This window comes from Ahaetulla prasina, chromosome 1 (genome assembly GCF_028640845.1).
Source record: "Ahaetulla prasina isolate Xishuangbanna chromosome 1, ASM2864084v1, whole genome shotgun sequence".
In the NCBI taxonomy this organism is placed as follows: domain Eukaryota; kingdom Metazoa; phylum Chordata; class Lepidosauria; order Squamata; family Colubridae; genus Ahaetulla; species Ahaetulla prasina.
The window spans coordinates 32,583,155-32,609,314 of NC_080539.1; the positions used below are offsets into that span (position 1 = coordinate 32,583,155).

At 39.1% G+C, this 26,160-nt stretch overlaps 1 protein-coding gene across 1 annotated transcript in view; it reads left to right on the plus strand.

The window, feature by feature from the left end:
* Positions 1 to 26,160, plus strand: part of ELP3 (elongator acetyltransferase complex subunit 3) — a 114,850-nt gene continuing 88,690 nt past the window's right edge. Inside the window, exons 1-7 of the mRNA XM_058164774.1 lie at positions 1 to 259; positions 3,751 to 3,850; positions 4,861 to 4,999; positions 5,567 to 5,637; positions 6,602 to 6,665; positions 8,392 to 8,460; positions 10,237 to 10,391. Coding sequence (XP_058020757.1) covers positions 241 to 259; positions 3,751 to 3,850; positions 4,861 to 4,999; positions 5,567 to 5,637; positions 6,602 to 6,665; positions 8,392 to 8,460; positions 10,237 to 10,391 — 617 coding nt within the window. The 5' untranslated portion in view covers positions 1 to 240. The remainder of the gene's footprint in view (positions 260 to 3,750; positions 3,851 to 4,860; positions 5,000 to 5,566; positions 5,638 to 6,601; positions 6,666 to 8,391; positions 8,461 to 10,236; positions 10,392 to 26,160) is intronic.

Sequence of the window (26,160 nt, forward strand, 5' to 3'; positions counted from 1 at the left end):
ATCCCTTCTCCTGGTGGGCACGCTCGACTCTGACAATCTCGCTCAGAAAAAACTGCCTTCTGTTCCTAATCGGTTCCCAGTATTTCTTTTTTGTTTTGCGGCACTGTCGTGAAGGAAAGGAAAAAAGAGAGAGACTTGCCTAGAGCGGCATAACAGAAGCTCCTGCTTGACGGCCGGAGAGAAGAAACAGGGAGGGGAGGGCTTGAGAAATCGTTTCGGTGTCGCCGGGGGACCTTCGCCATGAGGCAGAAAAAGAAAGGTAGAAAGGGGGACGGGACAGAAGGGATATTGGTATGAAGCCTCTTAAAATAGATGCCCTCCAGATCAGAGGCATTGGATGGGAGTGTGGGGCCGCGCTATTTGGGTATTCTGGGAAATGTAGTCCCACTACAGCTGGAACGCCTCAAGATAGGACAGTCTCATGTCTCACACTGATAGGAAGCTGCGACTGAGATGGCTTTTAAATATGATCGCAAAAGCAATTATTGCTTATCAGAACGCCATCACTCTGCTAAACAAATAATGCCCTCAATACTGTCAAACTATTTACTAAATCTGCACTACTGTTTATCTTCTCATCGTTCCCAACACCCATCTCATCGTTCTCATCGTTCCCAACACCCATTTAGTACATGATAAACTTCTCCTAAAATTAAAATCCTATGGCATTTCAGGACCCTTACACCACTGGATAGCTGCTTTTTTGTCAAACAGACAACAAATAGTTAAAATTGGTAATGCTCTTTCAAATCCTGTTCCTGTCAAGAGTGGTGTTCCTCAAGGCAGCGTTCTTGGACCTACTCTCTTTATAATATACATAAATGATCTTTGTATTGATATCTCAAGTAACTGTGTTCTCTTTGCTGATGATGTCAAACTTTTCAACACCACTGACAATGCATCCACAATTCAAAAGGACCTTGATCATCTATCTGCCTGGTCTAAAATTTGGCAACTACAAATTTCAACCAGTAAATGCTCAGTCTTGCACATTGGAAGAAAGAACCCAATCACAAAGTACATGCTTGATGGACATTGCCTGCAGATGACCCCACCCTGTCAAAGACCTTGGAGTTTTTACATCTAACGATTTAAGTTCCAAAGCCCACTGCAACTACATAGCTAAGAAGGCTCTAAGAGTTGTCAACTTAATTTTACGTAGCTTCTTTTCAAAAAACACCACGCTACTGACCAGAGCATATAAAACATTTGTTAGGCCAATTCTTGATTACTGCTCTCCTGTCTGGAACCCTTACCATATATCTGACATCAACACAGTTGAGCGTGTCCAAAGGTATTTCTGAGAAGAATTCTCCATTCCTCTGAAACTAATAAAATACCTTATTCCACCAGACTTGATATCTTGGGTCTAGAAAACTTGGAACTTCGCCTTGACTGGATCTGGGTTTAGCATATAAAATCATCCGTTGTAATGTCCTTCCTGTCAATGACTTTTTTAGTTTCAATAACAATATCACAAGAGCTACAAACAGATTCAAACTCAATGTCAACCGTTCCAGTTTAGATTGCAGAAAACACGATTTCTGTAACAGAATTGTATATACTTGGAATGCATTACCTGACTCTGTGGTTTCTTCTCATAACCCCAAAGGTTTCACTCAAAAACTGTCCACGGTTGACCTCACCACTTTCCTAAGAGGACTCTAAAGGGGCGTGCATAAGAGCACAAACGTGCCTACCGTTCCTGTCCTACTGTTTCTTTCCCTATGTATATACACGTTTTTAGTACCTCATTTCTCCTCATATATACGTTCATATATTTATAACCTTTTATGTAACGCTTGTATATATTGTTATGACAAATAAATAAATAAATAAAATAAATAAATAAATAAATCTCCTTCCACTTAATGACTGTAACTTTGTTGCTTGTATCCTTACGATTTATACTGATATTGTTTCCTGATTGCTCAATTGTAGCCTATGACTATCATTAAGTGTTGTAGCTTGATGAAGGTATCTTTTCATTTATGTACACTGAGACCATATGCACCAAGACAAATTCTTGTGTGTCCAATCACACTTGGCCAATATTTTTTTTTTTTATTCTATTCTATTCTTAGACCAGAGGTCTTCAAACTTGGCATCTTTAAGACTTGTGGTCTTCAACTTCAATTCTGGCAATTGAAGTCCACAAGTCTTAAAGTTGCCAAGTGTGAAGACCTCTGACTTAGACTTATATACCGCTTCACATCCCTCTCTAAGCTGTTTACAGAGTCAGCATCATTATCACAAAAACAAGTAACTTCACCATGAAAATGCTTGTTGAGTGTTCCGAGGCTTGAAGGGTTCCCACTCTTCAGCGTAGGAATCCAGGTTAAAGCATCCCAAGGAGAGAACTCTCTGTTTTCTTCCTGAACACATCCACTGAAGGGAAAACCACCACACTCAATCACAATCTGCCCTCCTGTAATTTAAATCTGTGATCCCATATCCTGCTCTCTGGGGCAGCAGAGAATCTGCTGGACTCCTTTCAGGTGTTTAACAATGCTAGTATATCCTGTTAAGCTTGAAGTTTCTTTACTCAAGACTTATTCCCAGTTCCTTCGGTCCCTCTTCATAATTTGTGTGTGTGTGTGTCCCTTTCAAGTCAGTGTTGATTTCTGATCTGGACAAGTTCCTGCAGTTTTTTAGGCCAGTATTTTCAAAAGTGGGTTGCCATTCCCTGCTTCTTAGGGCTGAGAGAGAGTGACTGGCTCAATGTCACTCAGCTGACTTTGCACCTAAAATGGGATTAGAACTCATGATCTCCCGATTTCTGCCTAATGCCTTAATCTAAACTGACTCGTTTTACTTTATTTCTAATCTTCTGATCATTCTTGCTGCTTTTCTCTAATTTGTTCCACTTTGCCTTAATCCATACTATGTGGTGTCCCAAACACAGTATTGATGGTAGGATCTGACCAAAGCAAAATGGATTGGTTACTTTCTGTCATTTGGAAATTATACTTCTGTTATGTTGTTGCCTAAAATTGCATTTATATTCTTTTGCAGCCCAAATACATTGTTGGTTTAGTTTATATTCTGTTCCTTGGCCTGGTAGGACAAATATCACCTTTGCTATCTGTGCATTTGATTCCCCCTTCCCTTAGGGAAGAACTTCCCTCTATTAAACTTAATTCTGTAACTTTTGTTCTACTTCTCTAAAATACAAAGGTATTTTCAATTTCCTGCATCTTCTCCAAAGCATTATTGAAAGGTCAAAGTTTGAACCCCATGGTACCCACTCAATGTCAGTTCAGTTTGATAAAACATGAATAAATGCTTTTTGAGTATGATTCTCCAATAAGCTAGGTATCTATTTAATTGCCATATCCTCCAGTCTATGACTTCTGTGTGAATAATTGTTCCTTAGAAAAGAATAAATTTTTCAGGAAAAATAAAGTTCCTCCAAGAACTCTTTCTCTATTACCTTCCTTCTTGGAGTCTTCAAACATTCTTGAGGAGAGTTAACTAAGGGAGAGTTTTCACTTCATCCTCTGTCTGCAGTATGTACTACAGTTATCTTCTTGCCTATTACCTGAAGGCAGCATTTCCTCAACAGAGCAATGCAGATGCCAATTGATTAGTACTAAAGGCGCTTGTGTTCTGTGACTCAGGTGAATAGGCTTTGGGCTTTGAGAGAAGAGAAAGGCTATTCTGTCTGAGAGAGCACAAGTCTGTTTACATTTGTATGTGAGAAATCATTTTTTGCACAGACTCTTTCATAACCTTTTATTTCTATTTTAGGAGATCTCAGCCGAGCAGAACTCATGATGATGACTATAGCTGATGTCATCAAACAACTTATTGACGCCCATGACAAGGGCAAAGATGTGAACTTAAACAAGTGAGTTGCCTTCTATTTCTTCTTTGCTCTTCAACATTTTGTTGTTTCTGTCTCCCCCACTTTTTATGGGAAAGGCGATGCCCTGTAAAAGGTTTGTATATGAGGTTGTAGAGAGCGTAATATAGCAAACAACACTAGGTTGGAGAGACCCTAGTTGACTGCTAGTGTATCAGATTTTAGTGAATAGCAAAAGATAACTGGAGATAGGCTGTTCTACAGACCTCTATACCATGAGCAGCTCTTTAGTTGACCACCAACAGCTTCAGTTGCACGCAAAAATCCACTGACAACCAAAGCAACTTGTGGAGTACCAGCTGTTTAGGCATATTGTGAGGTATGTACATCAGTACTTGTGCCACTGCATTCTGAGTTCTGCATTCAGAAGACTACAGCTTCTGAGTTAACCTCACAGACAGCCCCCACATACAGAGCAATGCCACCCCATCCAGAATCAATAATAGACTTTCAGATCTAGGCAGTCCCGAAATCCTTAGCCACTCAGTCTTGCTAGGTTGAGCTGAAGTCTGTTCCTCTCCATCCAGAACCTAAGATCAGCATCTTAGGTAGAAGCATCTTAGATAGAAGCTTAAGAACATCATTTGGCCAGCCCAAAGATTAAATAAGTGCAATAACTGATATCTAACTCCTTGCCGATAGCCTCACCCAGTGGATTTATGTAGATATTGAATAGGATTAGAGAGAGAATAAAATCATAAGACATCATCCAAAGGCAAGGATATAGGGCTGGAGCTCTTCCCTCCTATTAGTAGCAACCATTTTAGTACCTGTTGTTATATACTCCAATGTAATTGTTATTGAAGAAAGACATATAGAATAGAAACAACCCGAAGCTTTTCGGTTATTATTGACCATACCATTAACAATTTCTTGCCAAGGCAAGTTTAAATATTGATGTGAACTGATGTGAGTTGAAATCCAAATCATCTGGAGACCATCAGGTTGCCTCTCCCTATTATATAGCCTCTAAGTAGCATGGCTTTCAATTCTAGGATTAAAACAAGGACGGCTGCCAAGTATGGCCTTTCAGCACAGCCACGCCTGGTTGACATCATTGCTGCTGTTCCCCCTCAGTACCGCAAAGTGCTGGTTCCTAAGTTGAAAGCAAAACCCATCCGAACTGCTAGTGGGGTAAGTCTTCGTTTGTTTGTTTTTCATGCACAAGGTCCCAGAGTCAGTGACCTTGGAGGGCCGGGATGAGCGTGGTCAGTTCGATGTCACTCATATCGGGGGCGCCTGTGGTGGCCCAAGTGCTCTGCCAGGGAAAACAGGCTCCTGAGCTCTGTTCCGGCTGCGATGGCCTCCTGCAACCCTCTGCCAGCGAAAACGGAGCTCTAGAGGGACGCATGCAGCCCTCCCGAGCTCTGTTTTCATTGGCAGAGACACTGTGGGCTGGTCCTTTGCTGTTTCCAGAGTGGACCTGCGGGCCAGATTTAAGCATCTGGCCCCCAGGCCTTGAGTTTGACACCCCTGGTCTAAGGTGATAGATACATTTTGTAAAACAATACTTGTAAAATTGTAGTTATAGCTTCCTTTGGTGATTTTCAGGAAAAGTTAACAAAGTGATTAGGGAATAGGTTCAGGATGTTCTGAACAGAACAGTTGTTTTAACCCTTCCTTCCTTGTGGATTGATGTATTTGCTGTATACAAAAAGACCAGATATTTAATAACTTCTCTGCAACACTCCTTTCTTTCAGATTGCTGTTGTGGCAGTAATGTGCAAACCGCACAGATGTCCACATATTAATTTCACAGGAAACATATGTGTGTGAGTATGCCTAATAATATGTCAGAATATCTTAAATACCTAGCCAAAACGTATAGGAATGCATTAAAATATTCAGCTTCATCTAAAAATAAATTCCTAATAATTGTAATCATGTTTTTAAAATAATAGAGAGGCTATGCTCTTTTTTAGACTCTAAAATGAGGCTTGCATACATATATTATTTTTGTATAATTATGGTACCTGTTCTTTAGGTGCAAAACTTTTTTCAGGCGGATGGCTGAACTTGGCATTTGATTGTATAATAAGAGTATTAACATTAAAATTAACATTATTTTCATGTCAATTCATAAACTTGAAGGGACTCCAGCCATCTTTTAGGAAATAAAAATACTGAGTAATTGCAATTCAGTGCTTTTTTTGGTAAATGTGCTCAGGTGATGGATTTTTGCAGGAAGTAATATGGGCCTAGGACTTCAACTATGATTTGTGGAGTAGGGAACAATTTACAGATTTAGTTTGCACATTATATTAAACAATGGCTTTTCTAATAAACTATGGTTTATAACTACAATGGCTGTTGCAAATAACACACTGAACTAATGCCAAAGAAACTACATAATACAGTCATGGATTTTTCTAGCAACGCTTATTTTCATTTTAGTTTTTCAGGAAACAATGTTTGGACTGGTTTTTCTAGTACATCAGAGGTCCCAAGCCACTCTTTGAACTGGAAGGTCTCTGGTTCAGTTCTTTCTTCTGTCTTGGAGTTGATCAGTATCCTACTGTAAATTGAATTCCTTTCTTGGCACTGAATCCTAGGGGTTGGATCTGTTTAGGCCAATAGCCTGCTTCGTCACTTTGAAAGTTCATTGAAACAGTTCCTTTGCCTTCAAACATCTGCTATTCATTTAAATGTACACAGTTTATGAGTTGCCAACCCTTGCTTTTAATAATATACTTAACCTTTAATTATGATTTCATTTTTTTTCTTGAAAAAATGCAGATACTGTCCTGGAGGGCCTGATTCTGATTTTGAATATTCAACACAATCTTACACTGGATATGAGGTACTGCTCTCATGGACCTATTGGTCCTATTTCAGGAAAAAACAATACATTTACTATAAACCAGAATTTCAGAAATACTAGGGGAGGACCAGTTTATTTTACATTCATAGAATAGTGATGGCTTTGGATTTTTTTTTTCTTTTATTCATTCAATATTTCACAACTGGATTTCTATCTGGTAATTATTAGTCTCAAGTGTGAGATGGTCATTCTTGAAATAATATTTTAGAAATTAAGTTAGAAATGAAGAGATGGTTGATGGTACAGATAAGTATACCTTCTGCATTGTTGTTCTGACACTGTTAGATTCATATAACAGCTTCCCCAATCCAGTGCTCTCCTAGAGTATGTTGGATTTCAGCTCCCCTAATTCTCATTCAAAATGGACAATGCATATGGAGGACCGAAGTTCAAGATACTTTAATACTTAAGGAACTACATTTGTGAAGTAATATATTAAAAACTTTTCCAAATTGTCTCCAAAAGTGTTCCATTACATCTCCCATTGTTTTCAAGTAACATAGCCACTAAGAGTGGTGTCTGCTTTTTTTTAAAAAAAAAAAAAACACTTAACTTTTTATTAAATTGATAGCTGACTCAATCTGGTTATTTACTAAAGTCTGATATATGAACAAAAAGCAATTTTTAAGAAATTACGTTATATTGAGTTAGATTCCTTTCCTCCAACTCCTTTATCTATTTTTTATTTTTATTTTTTTTATTTATTTTATTTTATTTGAATTTATATCCCGCCCTTCTCCGAAGACTCAGGGCGGCTTACATTGTGTTAAGCAATAGTCTTCATCCATTTGTATATTATATACAAAGTCAAACTTTTATTGCCCCCAACAATCTGGGTCCTCATTTTACCTACCTTATAAAGGATGGAAGGCTGAGTCAATCTATTCATCTAGCATACCCCCCATACTGTACTTTGGATTGTTTTGAAAATGGAGATTATATAAAATTATTTTATAATCACTGTATTAGATGGAGATGCCCATTTGGACAGCATCTGTGAAATTGATTTGCATGTATCATATTAAAATTAATTCAGCTCTTAAGAGTTGTTAAGCTCAAATTAGATACATACAACATATACTACTTTCCAAAGCCAAGGATGAGGTTTCTAGAATTTTTCTGGACATTGCTACCTAAGTGTCAAATTCAATATGATAGAATTAATTATTAAATAGAAGAATGGTCATCTTGTTTGTAGCATGTCATTTACATTTACATTACATACATTTTAGTTTATATACTGAACCCGTTAACTTTTTTTATATGCTGAGCACCATTTTTGAGCAAGATTGAGTGATCCTCAGTGCACTAAAAGCTATATACTCCCGATCTAACAAAAATAAAATTTACAGTACAGTACAGTACAGTTAGGAATTTGGATTTGATGTATTATTTGCCATCAAGTCAATATCAACTCTTAACAAACATAGATTTTCTCAGTCTGTCCATAACCTAAGAGTTCAAGTCTTCACAGAGTACCATTCACCACTGTGACTGAGTCCATCCAACTTGCTATTGATTGTTCTCTTCTTTTTCTTTCCACCTGTATTCTACATATAGTAATCCTTACATAATTGATCTGAAGTACTATAAGATAATTTGAGCTTGATCATTTGTCCCTGGAGTGAGAGGAGTTTGAATTATAAATACTTTAAAACAACCTTGCTAGTTATTTCCTAAGGGATATTGTTTTGATTTCTTTTAGCCAACATCTATGAGAGCCATACGTGCCAGATATGATCCTTATCTCCAGACGAGACACCGAGTTGAACAAGTAAGGATTTGTTGTGGTGGGAAAATGTGATGATATAGTTCTTTGTAGCTAAATGCGAAGCTTAGTCTACAACTATGTCCATGATCTTATTTATTAAAACCAACTTAGCATTCATGTGGATTAACCAATTGGCAAAGGATTGTTTCACATAGGAAAAGCATCTGTAAAAATGAAAGCTGAACCAAAAGGAAAATATGCTGAATGCCAAATGGTTGCAGTAAGGCAAAGCTGGATCTGAAGTTTTGCGCCCAAAGCATCTAGGAAACTTTTCCTTTCTCCCCACCTTTCCCCTAGTTATCTTTAACTGTCCAATTATATTCTAACAAATTTCGTAACAGTCCCTGGCTTGGCAGGCTGGATGGTATCACATGCCATTGCTTGAATTTGTAACTGCCAGCGGCTCTCACATGGCACAAAAGTAGTTACGATTCCTCTTTATCCCGGCCTCCCTTCTACCTCCCCTCAGGCTCCCTCCCCGCATTGACTATGGCAGACTGACATTTGGCAAAGCATGGCTGTAGCAGGATGGCAGTCCTGACAGTTACCCTTAGCTACTGGAGCAAATCATTTGTCTAAAGATCAGGGCTAGATTAAAAAATTCCACAAAACTCTGAACCTTTTTCATTGAGAAGATTACAATCTCTTCAAGAGGGAAAGAGATCCCACTAATATGACCTATACTGCTTGGACGTCATAAATTAACATCAACTTCTTGAATGGTGACCTGCAGAGCTCTTATGCTAGATGTTAAGCATTCTCCACCATGTTATTTCATTCAAAAAGTTGTCTTACACTGAGTTAGACCATTTACTTTTTATACCAAAGGTACTTTATATCACCTGCCAACAACTCTCTTACAAGTTGAGAAAGTAGTCTTCCTCTACAACAGGAGTGTCACACTTGCGGTCCCCAGGCCGGATGCGTCACATGCTGGCCACACCCATGCCTGGTTTAGCGAAGGGGGGAAAGTCATGATACATCATGTGACAATGCCGTGACAATGCCAGTTTGACACCCCTGCTTTACAAGTTTCCAAATACTGTTCAGAATAAATGAATATAATTTTTTATTAAAACGTTAGTCTGGGGAAAGCAAGAGTACTCTAAATATTCTACCCTTTCCTTCCATACTCCTGGAATATCCTAGAACAGTGATTGCTAACCTTTTTGCCATCGTGCGCCGGGGCAGGGGGGAGTTGCGTGCGTGCCCACACCTATAATTCTATGTGCCCCGCCCCCACGCATGCGCATGCGACTCCCCCCACTCCTGCCACACGATGGCCTGGTCGGCCTGTTTTTCTTTCTCACCTGGCTCCAGAGCCTTTCTAGGGGTCTGGAAAGGGCAAAAATGGCTTTCCCCACCCCGCTGGAGGTCCTTCAGATGCCAGAAACGGCCCATTTGCTGAGCTCGCATCCCCACTGATATGGCTACATGTGCCACAGGTTTGCCATCATGGTCTTAGAATATTAATGGCCAGAGATTAAGAAGGCATAACATAGGCATTAGTAGAACTCCAGGGAGGAGAATTCCAAACTTGGAGGGCTATTAAGAAAGAGGGCTTGTGAGTTAAATGGATAGCTCAATATAAGTTTGTTGCTTGATGTTGAAGGACACTTGATGAGGAATCTAAAATAAAACTGCTAATACTATAATGCTTGTTTTATATAAAGCTGTGAAGTAACCTCACTTGAAATATTGTATAGTGTTTTGATAATCAGACTTAAAAATATGTGGTAGATTTTGGCATGGTTCAAAAGACTGATCTTATTTCTACAGCTGAAGCAATTGGGCCATAGCATTGACAAAGTGGAATTCATTGTGATGGGTGGAACATTCATGGCTCTTCCAGAAGAATACAGAGATTACTTTATCCGTAATTTGCATGATGCTTTATCAGGCCATACGTCTAACAATGTAGCAGAAGCAGTCAAGTAAGTATCTTATGCAGCAGATACTTAGGTGCATCAATTAATTTTCTATGTTAATTTGTTTATTGTACCTGAAAGTTGCATCATATGGATGTTCACAGTGAAAAATACCCTGGTGATTTTCTGGTGAGGTTTAAAATATTTTGAGAAAAAAAATTGTAAAAATCATTAAGACCAACAGTGATAACAATGACTGACTATGGAAGCTGCTGTACTGTTCCTGCTGACTAATTCAATTTCCTTGTCTGTACCATTGCTTATTCAAGAGGGAGAATGAGAATGGATTATCAGCAGATAAAAATTGCCAAATAATTAGGTAAAGATAGCATCTACCCAAGAAATCTTAGGTATGTGGCCTTTATATATAACAAAAATGTGGATCTTGCTACCAGCATTGGCCTCAACAGTTAAAAAGTAACCAATATTGCTTATTTTTAAATAAAACCAAAGGGAAATTGAATTAATTAAAGGGCATCTTGAATGATTTTTATCTTGGATATATTGGTAGAAAGCATTAGCTTTAGTAACTATTATAACATCTGTTGAAGATGGATCGATATATGTTTTATAAAGGTAAAGCAAAGTAGCTTTAGAATTGCTAGAACTAAAGAACTAGAATTGCTTTTGATTCTGAATAACTTCTGAATAAATATATCTTTGGGTAGCTTCATGAAATAATAATAAGCAGCAAAGTATAGACTAAATAGATTAAATTTATTAATTTCAATAGCTGTGGAACATTTTTTTAAAAGGGAGAGTTGGGTTTTTAAGGAGTTGCTAAGTGATTTGGAGTTGATAGTGAGTAGTGGTGCAGTCCAGTTAGTTAATGATACCTAAATAAAATGTAAAACACTTAAGAAATTCTGAAAAATCCCTAGAAAGTCTAAGCATTCCAATCTTTCATATGATTTGGAGGGGACATACATAAGACATCCCTGCTTTTATCCTTGAGCAAATAAGAGGTTCATGGATATTAGTGAAATTCACAAGATAACAGAAATTCAGGTCTCTGCCATTGAAGTCAAAATAAATGTTGTTGTATCCTAAAACTCATAAACTTTTGTGAAACATGACTGTAAAACTATGTTAAGTAGATACAATGTTCATTCTAGAATCTTAAAAATTTCTTTCCTCTGGAGGGCAGCAGATACTTAAAATTGTTTGTTAGGAAAAAAATTCCACTTTTCCATTTCATTTCCCAGAGTTGCTCTTCAGGTGTGCCTTGGCAGTCATAAGTTAAATAGAAAAAATATTACATGGGAAGGAATCCATAACTTGAGCTCTTTCTCAGACTATTGAGCTGGCATGCTGCCAACAGGGGTCTGATATTCATTAATCTTTCTTGAAGGCAGTTGCTTGAAACACTCAAATTGACAATTTGCTTGTGCATGTATTCAGACAGCTATATACAGAAGATCTATAGATTTGTGGTGCATCTATTGCATGCAGTGTGTTTCCATGATCAACTCTGGCATGTCCAAGTATGAGTATGAAAGTCAACAAAGTCACTGCTTATTAACATAGACTAGGTTTCTCCAGTCTACTGCTCCAGTCTAGTGCTCCAGTCTGGTTTTGTTGGACCACATCTTCCATAATCTAGACCAGTGATGAACCTTTTTCTTGTTGCATGCCAAAAGTGTGTATGTGCACGCACAGCAGCACCCATAATGCAATACGAGCCCCCCACATGTGGGTGTGCACACGACCCCCCACTACTCCCATGCATGCACTCCGCATTGCGCATGTGCGCCACCACACATGCGCTTCACACACACACACACCGTTTTGGGCCTGGAAAGCCTCCTGCACTAAACTTACGGCTTGCCAGCCTCACGCTCCGGGCAGCATCCAACCATGCCAGCCATGCTGGGAGCTGCCTGGAACGCGAGGCGGGCAGGCCGTTCATGCCGGCAAAGGTTGGTGCAATCCTCTTCCGCTAGGGAGCACGACCACTTCCTGGCTGGCACGTCTCTTACCACTTACTGCAACTGCTTCCCGGCCGGTAGGTCTCCATGAGTAAGGAGCTATGCTCTCCTCTGGTCTTCCTGGGGCAGCTCGCCTCCCCGCCGGTGGTTTCTCCTTCTCTTGGCTGCTCCAGGAGCATCCTCTGACTCTTAGTTGGTGCGAACGGCCTGCCGCCGCAGCCTGCCACCGCCTTCTCTGCCCTGCTGGCTGCTCTGGCGCCTCCAGGGAAGCGGCAGCATGAGAATCACCATTGCCAGGAGCAAGGGGGTGGTGGCAGCAGGAGCAGTGGATGGGTGGGGGAAGAGGGCCGGCTGGGTGCCCAACTGGCAGCTTCCCTCCTAAGGAGAGTGATTACAGATCTAAAAGGTGACACGGTGGCCAGGAGCGCTGCGAAGAACAATCTCGGTTGATTCGCGCGGCAGCCGAGAAAAGCGCCTTCCTCCAGTTGCTGGAAGTAAAAGCTCTGCGCAGCTCCCCGAAAAACTTTTCTCCCAACGGCCGTTCTCTTTTGCGTGCTCAGAACCCCATGCTGCCGGAACGCAAGGGGCTGCGTTGCTCTCTCGCCCACCCTCCCCCTGGCCAGACTGCCAGCCTGGAATTCACTGTGGCTTCCCCAGTCTGGTAGCTAATCCTACCTGAGCCAGCTAAACAACTCCTCTTGCACCGCTTCTCAAGTAGGAGAAAAGACGGGAGGGCTGGAGGAGGGGCAGGAAACTGATCCAAACTCTCTCCCTTCTCTCTTCTTTCTCCCAACCCTGCCAGCCACTCTTAGTTTACCCCTAGTGAGGCAGGATAAAAACTCAGAGCTGGATCGGTTCACACAACCCAGTTTCAGCCAATGGCTCAGAGCAGCTGCTTCACTTGAGGAGGAGGGGAAAGGATCGAGGGAAGAAAGCCGGAGCTCTGGAGGTCTGTTACTTTGTTAAACGTTGTTCCAGAAGCTGCCTCTTCCAAACTGGCCAGTCGCTCTTGCCTTTCCCCCTGCAGTTGCCGCTGCTGCTACTCTTCTGGGGCAGCGGAGCTGCGCAGGAGGAACACTGGAGACAGTGCGCCAGCCGGCCATTGCCATTGCCATTGCTGGTCTTCTCACTTGCATGCGCGCCAGAAACCAGGAGACCAGGTGGCCGATACGCATGCGCATTCCTGAAACAGGAAGATCATCTTCCTGGAGCGTGCATGCGCAATGGGTGGCTGCTCTTTCAGTTTCGCAGGTACACATGAAAACCAGCTGGCTGGCACGCCGGAACCTGGAAGAGCAATGGGCGACGGCTCCGCGTGCCCAGAAAGATGGCTCTGCGTGCCACTTCTGGCATGCATGCCATAGGTTCGCCATCATGGATCTAGACAGTCCAGGTTGGCATAAGCATACATGATAACAATACCTCAGTCAAGGAACTATTAACTCAGACAAACAATAACAGTAGCTAACAGTGAACAGCAGCTCAGTCAAGGAACCACCAAGACCACTCCCACTAACACTGACAGAGAAAGCCACTAGTATATAAAAGAAGAGCAAACCCCACTCCCTTTTAGCACTGATGATGTTACCTAGTTTGGTAATGAAATGTCGGTAAGAAAACAACCAAGCTCAGAGAGCATGAGGGACCTTACAATTCAACCCTGAGCTACAAATAATCTCTTCTATTGATAATAGCAAGCTAGCTAGAATAGTCTGTTTCCTACACAGTATTCCTTCATTTCAATATTCAAATGATTGTTTTATGTTATTTTACATTGTTTTGTGGTTGTTTTTCTAATATTTTAAATTCCATACTCTATTGGAAAGGTGTGTGCATATGTATATATAAGAAAATCATTAGTCAGAAACATAGTTGTCAGCTTAGAGCTGAAACCCCAGTGGAGGAAAGGCAGACATCGGGTAATGATGAAAATAGATGAATGTTTTAATTATGATTGACATATCCTCTTACAATGCAAGATCTATTGGCAAGCTATAATCTGGAAGGGGTGTTGTCCTGGTTTATTACAGAATGTGAATGTACCTAATTACACATTATTCAACATACCATGGTTAAACAAAGTTAGTCCAAAGTGCTGAAGCAATCATTATTAATTAAATTGGATGTCCCATACAGCTTGATCTCTTCAATAAGCAGGGATATGGTAGTACATTTTCAGACTAAGGCTTTCTCATTTCGTTGAAGCGTAAGATTTGTGAGCTATAGCTCACCTCATCAGATGCAATGGAGTGGCTAGATTGATGTCAGATTTAAATTGGAATGAGTCAGAGGGGTATTGCTGATCAATTGGGTGAAAAATTGCTTCTGTATTATCACCCTTTCATTATATTGCATCCAGTGAAGAGAGCCATAGCTTACAAAAGCTTATACCTCTTAATAAAATTTGTTAATCTGAAAGATGCTACTAGCCTTCTGATATTGGGCTACCATAGACTAACACCGCTCTCTTCCTGCAATATTTGATCCCTTCATTGATCCTACCAGTACAAAGAGATTGTCAGGTTGGTAACTGCCAAAAGGAAGTCCCACATGGCTCCATAAATGTACTGTTTTCCTTTAAATATTATGTATACAGTACAGATTGCCAGTGTAGCATAGTAGTGAACGCATTAAAGATAGTTCAAATGCCCATTCAGTTGCAGAGTTCAGTGTTGACTTTGGGCTAGTCATATTCTCTCAGGCCAACACTTCACACTGAATTGTTGCAAAGATTAAATTTAGAGAGACTTTCCCAAATATACTGTGTTGTGTTTCATGTTCAAAGAGCTACTCGGTAGGACAGAGTTGAGGAAACATTTTGTTAAATGCCTTTAATCTTTAATTTACTTTATAAGGCGATCTGATTGAAAGTAATTTAAAATGCTTTCAGAATGCTTTAAAAAATGCCACTTGGGACCAATACAATAATAGGGAAGCTTCATGTATTTCCTGGAGAAGCTTCAAGGCTACTTAGATGCTGGAGTAGTGAGTTTTTTCTGGAGCAGGCAGTGTCTGTTTAGTTCAGTGATGACACATGTGTCCAAGACAACGTGCTACAATATTTCGGGTGACCTGCCAACATTCACCAACATCCAACAAGTTGGTTTTTTTTAAGCATGCCCCCTTCTGGTGTGACTTTTGGAAGCTGCAAGAGAATGGGATATGCTCTCACATGAGCACTGGAGCCTCACAAGTTGTGCAAGAATTGGACATGTGAGAATGGGGAATGCTTTTACATGTTTTTCAGAGGCTGCGTAGAGCATGTGAGAATGAGATGTTTTTCTGGGACAGCCTCTTTCAGGAGAACAGGGTGTGTTTTGGAGGCTGAGGAGGCCATAAAAGAAAAAACAGCCTTCAAAGCCACTTCAAGAACAAAGGGCCTTGTGCAACCCAGGGCAGCTTCAGGTAGGCCACAAGGACCTGTCAACAGAAAGACAAAACCACCTGAATGTAAGCGGCGTCCAGTAGATCCATGGGGGCAGTTGTGCAAATCCCAAAGGATTGTGCACATTTTGAATGACATCAGTGATGCTAGGGCTAAAGTTGAGGCTTCTTCTCTTTTGTTCCTGTGTGCGCTTATGTGTGTGAGAGAGAAGGGGGAAACATATCAGCAATGTGAAGTTAGACATTTAACAAATGTTGCACATGCTAAGCCGAAAGGTTCACCAACACTGGTCTAGCTGATATGACTGACTTTTTTCTCCTGAAGAATCCATGGAATATGTAGAGGTAGTCCTTGGCTTATAGTCATAACTCGGACCGGAACTTCCATCTCTAAGTGATGCAATCATTAAGTAAGTCATCGGGTGACCCCACTGGATATTTTTATTTTTTTTGCCATAGTAATTAAACAAATCATGGGGGCTTAAGCAAATCCATCTTCCTCCATTGATTTTGCTTGTCAGAAGCCATCTGGGAAGGTTGTAAATCACGATCACGCACTATAAGGGTATAGTAGGATTTTTAGAATGGCATCAAAGGAGAAGAGCAGCCTTTGTCCACCTCTACACCTTCACCTGCATTTAACTAATATTTCTTTCACCTTCCCTTTAGTACAGCTAGGGATGATGGGGGTTGTGAGTCAGCTGGCATTAAAGCAGCCTCTGTTCTTTGGAAGTCCCATATGCACTTGGTATCCCAGCCTTTAAATGTACATTGTCTCCAATGAATGGCCAATCAATTGTCTACTACACTGAATGGAGCTGGAAATTCTCCTGATAATCCAGCTCCTTATAGAATCAGGTTCCATGCCCACAATAAAAATCTTTTTAGTCCATGGGGTTCCTACATGGCCACATATTGCTGGCCTTTTACAGAAAAATTCCGGCAGAAGCAAGCATGTTTCTCAGGAGGCATTGCATGAAGGAGCCTCAGTATTTGGGAGAACAGAACCAGCCACTGACCCAATCACAAGGGCTTTTCTCTTTCTAAAGAATGCCTGGCAAGACTGATGAGAAGTTGTTTTTTTTTAATTTTATCTCTTGAGAACATTGAGGCCACTAAAGGGATTTCAATAGGCTTTCCAGATCCCTATCAAACAAGGCCCAGCTGGGGATTGAATGATTACATGGATAAGGCGGAGGGGGTCACATTTGTGGGAGGACAGCTGTCTGCATGGCAATCATCACTCTGCTGTGACTTGACTTTGTTCTTTAGAGAAAGGGCTTCACTTCTAGGTGTTGAAACACAGAATTCTGAGGGAACGTGGGTAGGAGAGGAAGAGAAAGTGATTTGAACAGGGGCACGTAGATGATCTTAAGTTTTAAAATGAAAATAAACTGGGTTTTCTTTATCTTACTTTTTCTTCTGACTCATTTAGGGGATGGAGGAAATGCTCGCCAAAACCAATCCGGTTCTGACTCATGATTTAAAAACCTGAGTGAGGTCCAAGAAAGTTTTAACTTGGCCCTGAAGTTGTTAGTAACTTTTGGCAGAGAAAAGAGAAAGATAAGACCTTTAATTATGTGTCTTTTGAACAGGCTTAAAGAATTTTAAACAAATTGGAGTAGCAGCAAGCTGGCAGAAGACAGATGGGGAGGGGTGAGAGTGCTTTTTATCCTTATCCTGCAATGGGAGGAGCTCAGGGTTCTCGTTTTACCTGCCAGAGATTTAATATTGCGTTGTGCAACTTTATGCACATAATGCAGTCAGTTATTTTTATTTGGAAAATAAAATTCATACTGTGACTTGTAGTTTGGCTGAATTTGAAGACTTGCATTGTTTTATTCTAGAGGCAGTCACAATGCCAGTGGCTCTTCAAAATAGTTTCAGTCTGTTAGTTGCTCCCCGTTTCATTTTTTTATGGTTATTAAATGGAAATCTGATAATAAGGTATTATAACAAATTCTAGTATCTGCCAAGCAGTTTTTTAGACAATGAGATATGCTGTGTTTTAGTATTTTATAAACTATTGGTAACAGATCATTTTATTTTCCCTGAATTAAAATTGGAGAAGTATTGCAGTATTGCAGGCATTACATTTTATCTATATTGCCATTCAGATCCCAAAATGGTGTTTAAGAATGATCTGCATTACATTATTACTGTGCAGAGGAATCTATACATAAACTTAAAGGATAGGTGATCAGTTAAGGCAGAATAAGAAATGAAATCCTGGGAAAGGAGAAAGTGTGAGAAAGAAACTGAAAATAACTCCACCTTGAGTCTTTTTGGTCTAAGAGAGGGTAGGAGGAATCATCAACAGACTTTCAAGTTTTTATGCCAACAATAAACTAATCTTATTGTAATTCTTGTCTGTTTCCTGATCTGGACTATCTCATGATTCCAACTCCCCATTTGTGATCAGTCACCTTGGTTTTTGCAAAGTCTTGCTATATTTGTGAAAATTAGACACACGAAGACTTTCTGTTCAAAGGTAGATTGAACTGTTGAGGTATCCAATATCATGGTGAGGTGAAGTTTCAAGGCACCTCTCAAATCTGTAGAGTGCTATCAATTCTGTGTTACTGAAGTATTTGCAGAAGCCCCAAAAAGTTGCAAACTTTTTTCCAGCTTCTGCCTACAACAGCTTTTTCAAGATCATGGCCCTTCCCAAGAGCACTGAATAGCAGTACCCATCATTCTTCAATCAATGTGGCTAACAGCCCTTTCAGAATCACTAATTCTGAGGCAGTAACTGCTTGAACTCATATTTACTTCTTATTTTTCAACATGGGGATAAATTTAAAGAAGTTGGAAGAAGATCAGAAATCACTGCAGATGTAGGCTCAAATCCTCCCTTTTTGTGTGCAGGAGCGTATTTTTTAAAGAAGTAAGCTTATTATTGATGAATTTATTCAGAGTTTATTGCCAGAGGCAAGCAATGTTTCTGAGTCAGTGGATCCATTTAAAAATTTGAGAACGTCTCTTTAACTCTTCTAGAATGCTTGCCAGTTAAATCCAGCCACAATCTTGTAAATTCATCATTTGAAGACATTCAAACATTTTTTTAAAATGTAAACCAAGTGTATCATAAAAACCAACCAGAATTTGGCAATATAAATACCAACTGTAAAAAATTTTAAACAATAAAAGGTGGCAAAGATGATAAAGTTCATTTAACAGACCAGGAAATACTTTGCATCTGTAACTTTCTGAAAGTCATCAAGAAAGAGGCTACTCTGAACTCTCTGCTAAGTCTGTTCTGAAGCAGTAGCATTGAGAAGCAGTGCCTCCTGGCTTCCGTCTTTTGCTTTTCCTGAAAGCGGGAAACTATGAAGAGTTTCTCCCAGGATGATGTACAAATTGAGTTCACCTGATCTAACCCAGTGGTGGATTTCAAAAAATTTTTTACACCGGTTCTGTGGCTTGGTGGGCGTGGCTTGGTGGGCATGGCATGGGAAGGGTACTGTAAATTCTCCATTCCCTCACCACTCCAGGGAAAGGTTACTGCAAAATCCCCATTCCCACTCCACTCCAGGGGAAGGTTACTGCAAAATCCCCATTCCCACCCCACTCCAGGGGAAGGTTACTGCAAAAACCCCATTTCTTCCCAATCAGCTGGGACTCGGGAGGCAGAGAATAGATGGGGGTGGGACCAGTCAGAATTTTTACTACTGGTTCTGTGGGTGTGGCTTTGTGGGCATGGCATGGCTTTGTGGGCGTGGCTTTGTGGGTGTGGCAAGGGAAGGATACTGTAAAATCTCCATTCCCACACCACTCCAGGGGAAGGTTACTGCAAAATCCCCATTTCCTCCCCATCAGCTGGGACTTGGGAGGCAGAGAATAGATGGGGGCAGGGCCAGTCAGAATTTTTACTACCGGTTCTCTGAACTACTCAATATTTCCACTACCAGTTCTCTAGAACTGGTCAGAACCTGCTGAAACCCACCTCTGATCTAACCTCTTCACAAAGTTGCTACCTGACAGTTAAAAAAATTATCAGAAAGCAAAATAGTAAATTTACCATTTTTTCTAACCTCCAGAATGCTTTAGATCAGCGATCCCCAGCCATTCTGGCTCTATGGACCAGTGTTGGGGAGGGGAGAAGGGATGGTTTTGAGTGCATATGCCACTTGCACAAATCCAGCTTCATGTGCTTGCCTGCAACTTGCGCAGCCCAGTTCCCAACAGGCCACAGCCCAGTACCAGGCCATGGCTGAGTGGGTGGGGACCCCTGCTTCAGATCACTCAGATTCACTTTGGACATGGGAGAACAGATATGTACTCATCATTTTATTGAATCGTGGAGCCCAGCCACATCCTTCTAAATCAATATGATACACTGTAATAAACTAATTTCTCATTTGATTTTATTAAATATTTAAAAGAATTTAGAATAGAATAGAATTTTTTATTGGCCAAGTGTAATTGGACACACGAGGAATTTGACATGGTGCATATGCTCTCAGTGTACATAAAAGAAAAGATACCTTCATCAAGAATCATCAGGTAGAACAGGAAACAATTTAATTTCCTCATTGGCATCTTATGTCTTTTGTTAATGTGAAGGGTTGTTAAATTTCCTGAAAACATACATTAGAGGAGAACTTTCTTAGTGGTGTATTTGTACCCAGTATTATTTCCTCAATTATGAAATTGGAGAAGAGTCCAATGTAATATCTGGTTACTCCCACTAGAATTCAATGGATGTTTCTAGAGATAGCTATATCCATCTCAATTCTACAAGGTTTCTATAGTATTCCAATTGACTCTGGGAAAAATTAAGAGAGCATATGAGTCCACAGGAGCTGGGTGCCAATAAATATAAATAAATAAAAAAATATTTTAGGACCAGTTCAATTTAACAAAATATTGTAAACTTCTGGGAGTTTTTGGCAGATTTGATGATGAACGTTTTCAAGAAGGTAGTTAAAAATCTGTGGGAGAGGAACATGAATGTAACTTGTGTTCAAATCATGTCTACTTTTGTTTACAGTTTAAGATAGGTTGTGGGAGAAGTTTCTCACAATATAATGGATTAGTCTTAGTTTGTTCCATGGATTCTCCCAAAATTCTGGAGAATAGATAAGGTAAAGATAAAGATTCCCCTTGCACATATGTACTAGTCATTCCCGACTCTAGGGGATGGTGCTCATCTCCGTTTCTAAGCCGAAGAGCCAATGCTGTCTGATGACAATTCCGTGGTCATGTGGCCAACATGACTAAACACCAAAGGCGCACAGAATGCTGTTACCTTTCCACCAAGGTGGTCCCTATTTTTCTACTTGTATTTTACATGCTTTCGAACTGCTAGGTTGGCAGAAGCTGGGGCAAGTAACAGGAGCTCACCCCGTTACACAGTACTAGGACTTCAAACTGCTGAACTGCCTACCTTTCTGATCAACAAGCTCAGTGTCTTAGCCATTGAGCCACCGCAAAAACGAAATCCTTATTACCCATTTTTTGGAAATACCAAACTCAGATACAAGCTCAGATCTGTTTCTCTCCCTAAGTAAAATAAATAGCCCTCTTGTTAAATGAAACTCAGTAGAGAGATGAACATTTATATGAATTAATGCAAGATTAATATTAAATAATATTCTAAATGTTTCCTGAGTGAATCTTAGATTTTTCATTGTTTTGTGAGATAGTTTTCAATTTTCCCATATGAATTAATGCGTGAAATATCTTGACAAAAAATGGGAATGAAAGAAAAAGCAATGAAAGAAACAAGAGTAAAAGTATGATGACTGTGGGAAGTGAAAGTACATATCCTGTATGAAGAAGTATCAGAAGATTAATTTTTCAATATAATGAGTAAAAAATGGATGCCAGGAAACAGGCAAAAAAATCAATATGTGTTATATACTACTCAGTGGAGTAACCATCAGGACTGGAGCTTTTCTTCTTTTTGTGACTTTAATGGAATCTGTTATTTCCTGAAGAAATAAAGGTACAGCTAGAGAGAAAGATGGATCATGTGTGATCTTTGGAAGAACTATGTTACAAAAGAATTGATTGGTTTCTTCTTCAGTTACATTTGAGTCAGTTTTATCTAGTAACAGATAAAAGTTTTTAAAAAGTTGATTGATGAAGTTGTAGCCATTGTATTCTTTATCCTGACTATCCTTAAGAAAAACAATAACGTTTTGTTTTAACTGCTTCAGTCAAGAGGCCAATGGTTTATTTTGTTTTTTCTTTCATTCCCAATGCTTGCTTTATATACTTCAATCGCAATATACATTTAGCACCAGAAAACAAGATTCTCCCAAAGTCTATGTGTAATCAGATTTATTAAAAGATTAGAGAAAAGGCTTTTGATAAGTGGATATTTAGCAAAATATTTTACTTTACTATTACGATAGGATGTCATGATTTCTTAATTATCTTGCTAACATGATAGGACAACTTGTAGATGTTCCAGGCTAACAATATTTTATATCTACATCAGGCTCCAGGAAGCGCCTAACATTCATGTGTCCATTTCTTTATGAAAGCCACTGTATTTGCTCTAAAGTTATAAGGAATGCTTAAAAATTATACATAATTTCTACTAAAGTTCGAGTGGTCAGATACTTTATCATCTAGACCAGGGATGTCAAACTCACGTCGTCACAGTATCGTGTGGTGTATCAGGACTTTTTTTCCGTCGCTAAACCGGGTGTAGGCGTGGCCAGCATGTGATACATCTGGCCCGCAGGCCGGGAGTTTGACAACCCTGATCTAGACCCAAAAAACTTTTGGGAGTGAAAGGCAGTGCTAAAAATAATTAACATTCCTCCTGATCCAGCTAACACGCAGGCTGGCTGTTTCTTGCATCTCATATGCTACAGCATATAGCAGAGCTGTCAAACTCCCGGCTCACAGACCAGATGCATCACACACTGGCCACACCCACACTTGGTTTAGCGAAAAAAGTCCCAATATGTCACGTGATGCCGCCGTGACGACGTGAGTTTGACACGGCTGGCATACAGCATGACCCACATCATAAGGTCATTTCCCATTTGGTTGTTAAGTGAGTCATGGGTCATTAAGGGAGGCATCACATGACCCATGGCTTGTGAATTTGCTGCTGACTTCTGCATTGACTTCTTCTCTGAAGCCAGTTGTGAAGCATTCAAATAGCAATCAAGTGACCATAGGAGGCTGCGATGATTGTAAATTCCTGCAGATTGAGATGTGTCCAAATGTTGATTGTGACCATGTGGGAGCCATGATGATCGTAAATGCGAGAACTGGTCATAAAGTTACCTTTCCAGCACCATCATACCTTTGAACAATTGCTAAGCAAGGCAGTTGTTAAGTAAGATCAGCCTTTATAATATAGCTAACATAACATTCAGTATGAGCCATTTTTTAAAAATTATTGGGGTACCTACAGTATTATAAATCAGAAAAAAAGTTCAGCCTGAAAGCACACATTCCATGGATTCAGTCCTGCCTGATTACATGCTCGTGGGCTCTGCAAGAATATTCTGGAACTTGCCCCACAGTGTGACTGAACAGTGACCATTAAAGCAAGCTCTGGAAACTGCTCATCTATAATGAAGCTAGAAGAGAGAATACAAGTATTTTGCAGGTGTGAACCTCTGTATTTGCTTAGTGGTCAAAAGACTTTGCTATATATCATAGCTCATTTTGTATTTCGAGATTGCCAATAATTGCCTAATTATTTCCTTGGCCTTATTCAGACCCCAAATCAATAGTAACCTAGGCAACAGACAGTATTTTACTTATCTTATGCATCCACTAACATCATTTAAAACCAAACTCCTTGGGGCCAAGTTAATCTTCAATCCTATGAATTAAAAGTTGATTGCCATATCCTAGCCTCCTTCTGAAGCTCTCTTTCTTAATCTCAGCTCTCCACTGGACACATATCTAGGTATCATAAGTATTTCAGAAACCGCATTGCATTTTTTCCTAGGATATGTATCAAACCAAAGTACCAGTTCTGATTAATATGAAATATGGAGTGCAACACTAAACAGTTATGTATAAATGGTGAAAAAATAAAGGAGGGGGGTGAGTTTGTGTTTTTTTAAACAAATAAATATTAGTTGAAAGACAAGTATTCCATAAATTTCTGTGACTATTTCTTACATGTATGATTTGCACATCTGCATATACCAGAATCTATAAAAGCTAAAGCAAGCAGAATAATAGTGGGAGGAAATATACTCAGAAAATAATGGCCCTGCCTTGGCATAAAATCCTTTCCTTAACATAGAATCTTGCTGTTTAACAATTTCATTTCATACATTTCACATCTGTCAAATAATCACAGTTGTCTTATGGCAGCTGCGATTATTTGAGAGATACGAAATGTATGAAATACATAGATTTTTGTATCGGTTTTTAAAATCCAACTTGTGATTAACATTTTATTTTGTAAAGCTTGCATGCAACTGTGTTTGAAATTTCCTTCCTACATGCCAAATAAGCTTTTGTGGCTTCTCTTTCTGATTCTCTTCTATCCAAAATAAATCTGAAGGGGTGGGCAGCGAGCAGCCAGCGCGCTTTCCCGCCAGTCAAGAACGCGCGCAGAGGCAGCAAGGAAAAAAAGTTTTCCCGTAGGCAAAAAGATGACACGGGACGCGGATTGCCGCCTGGAGCTGTCACGTGGCCCAGGTGGCCAGGGACGCCTTCCCACGCAGACCAGGGTCGCTCTAAAGCGGCCTGGAGAGACCCACTTGGGCGCGCGGTCAAGAAAATCAAGAAAAAAAGTATTGTCGTTACTTCCTTTATCAATCACCTTGCTGACATTTGCAAAGAAAAGTATAATCAAAAAGTATAAAACAGTAGTCTGTAGTGCAATTTTGTGACTGGATCAATTGAGGTGCCACTGAAGGTGTCTTCTTACTCTTGGTCTACAGAAGCCACCTTCTGAGGTCACACCAGGTCTCTGAACATGGGTTTTGTAAGGCTGACACAGGGCTGATAGCGGAAAACTCAGGCAAAATTTTCATTGTCTTGTGAGATAGTTTTCAATTTCCCATATGAATTAATGCAAGATTAATATTAAATAATATTCTAAATGTTTCCTGAGTGAATCTTAGATTTTCATTGTCTTGTGAGATAGTTTTCAATTTCCCATATGAATTAATGCAAGATTAATATTAAATAATATTCTAAATGTTTCCTGAGTGAATCTTAGATTTTCATTGTCTTGTGAGATAGTTTTCAATTTCCCATATGAATTAATGCAAGATTAATATTAAATAATATTCTAAATGTTTCCTGAGTGAATCTTAGATTTTCATTGTCTTGTGAGATAGTTTTCAATTTCCCATATGAATTAATGCAAGATTAATATTAAATAATATTCTAAATGTTTCCTGAGTGAATCTTAGATTTTCATTGTCTTGTGAGATAGTTTTCAATTTCCCATATGAATTAATGCAAGATTAATATTAAATAATATTCTAAATGTTTCCTGAGTGAATCTTAGATTTTCATTGTCTTGTGAGATAGTTTTCAATTTCCCATATGAATTAATGCAAGATTAATATTAAATAATATTCTAAATGTTTCCTGAGTGAATCTTAGATTTTCATTGTCTTGTGAGATAGTTTTCAATTTCCCATATGAATTAATGCAAGATTAATATTAAATAATATTCTAAATGTTTCCTGAGTGAATCTTAGATTTTCATTGTCTTGTGAGATAGTTTTCAATTTCCCATATGAATTAATGCAAGATTAATATTAAATAATATTCTAAATGTTTCCTGAGTGAATCTTAGATTTTCATTGTCTTGTGAGATAGTTTTCAATTTCCCATATGAATTAATGCAAGATTAATATTAAATAATATTCTAAATGTTTCCTGAGTGAATCTTAGATTTTCATTGTCTTGTGAGATAGTTTTCAATTTCCCATATGAATTAATGCAAGATTAATATTAAATAATATTCTAAATGTTTCCTGAGTGAATCTTAGATTTTCATTGTCTTGTGAGATAGTTTTCAATTTCCCATATGAATTAATGCAAGATTAATATTAAATAATATTCTAAATGTTTCCTGAGTGAATCTTAGATTTTCATTGTCTTGTGAGATAGTTTTCAATTTCCCATATGAATTAATGCAAGATTAATATTAAATAATATTCTAAATGTTTCCTGAGTGAATCTTAGATTTTCATTGTCTTGTGAGATAGTTTTCAATTTCCCATATGAATTAATGCAAGATTAATATTAAATAATATTCTAAATGTTTCCTGAGTGAATCTTAGATTTTCATTGTCTTGTGAGATAGTTTTCAATTTCCCATATGAATTAATGCAAGATTAATATTAAATAATATTCTAAATGTTTCCTGAGTGAATCTTAGATTTTCATTGTCTTGTGAGATAGTTTTCAATTTCCCATATGAATTAATGCAAGATTAATATTAAATAATATTCTAAATGTTTCCTGAGTGAATCTTAGATTTTCATTGTCTTGTGAGATAGTTTTCAATT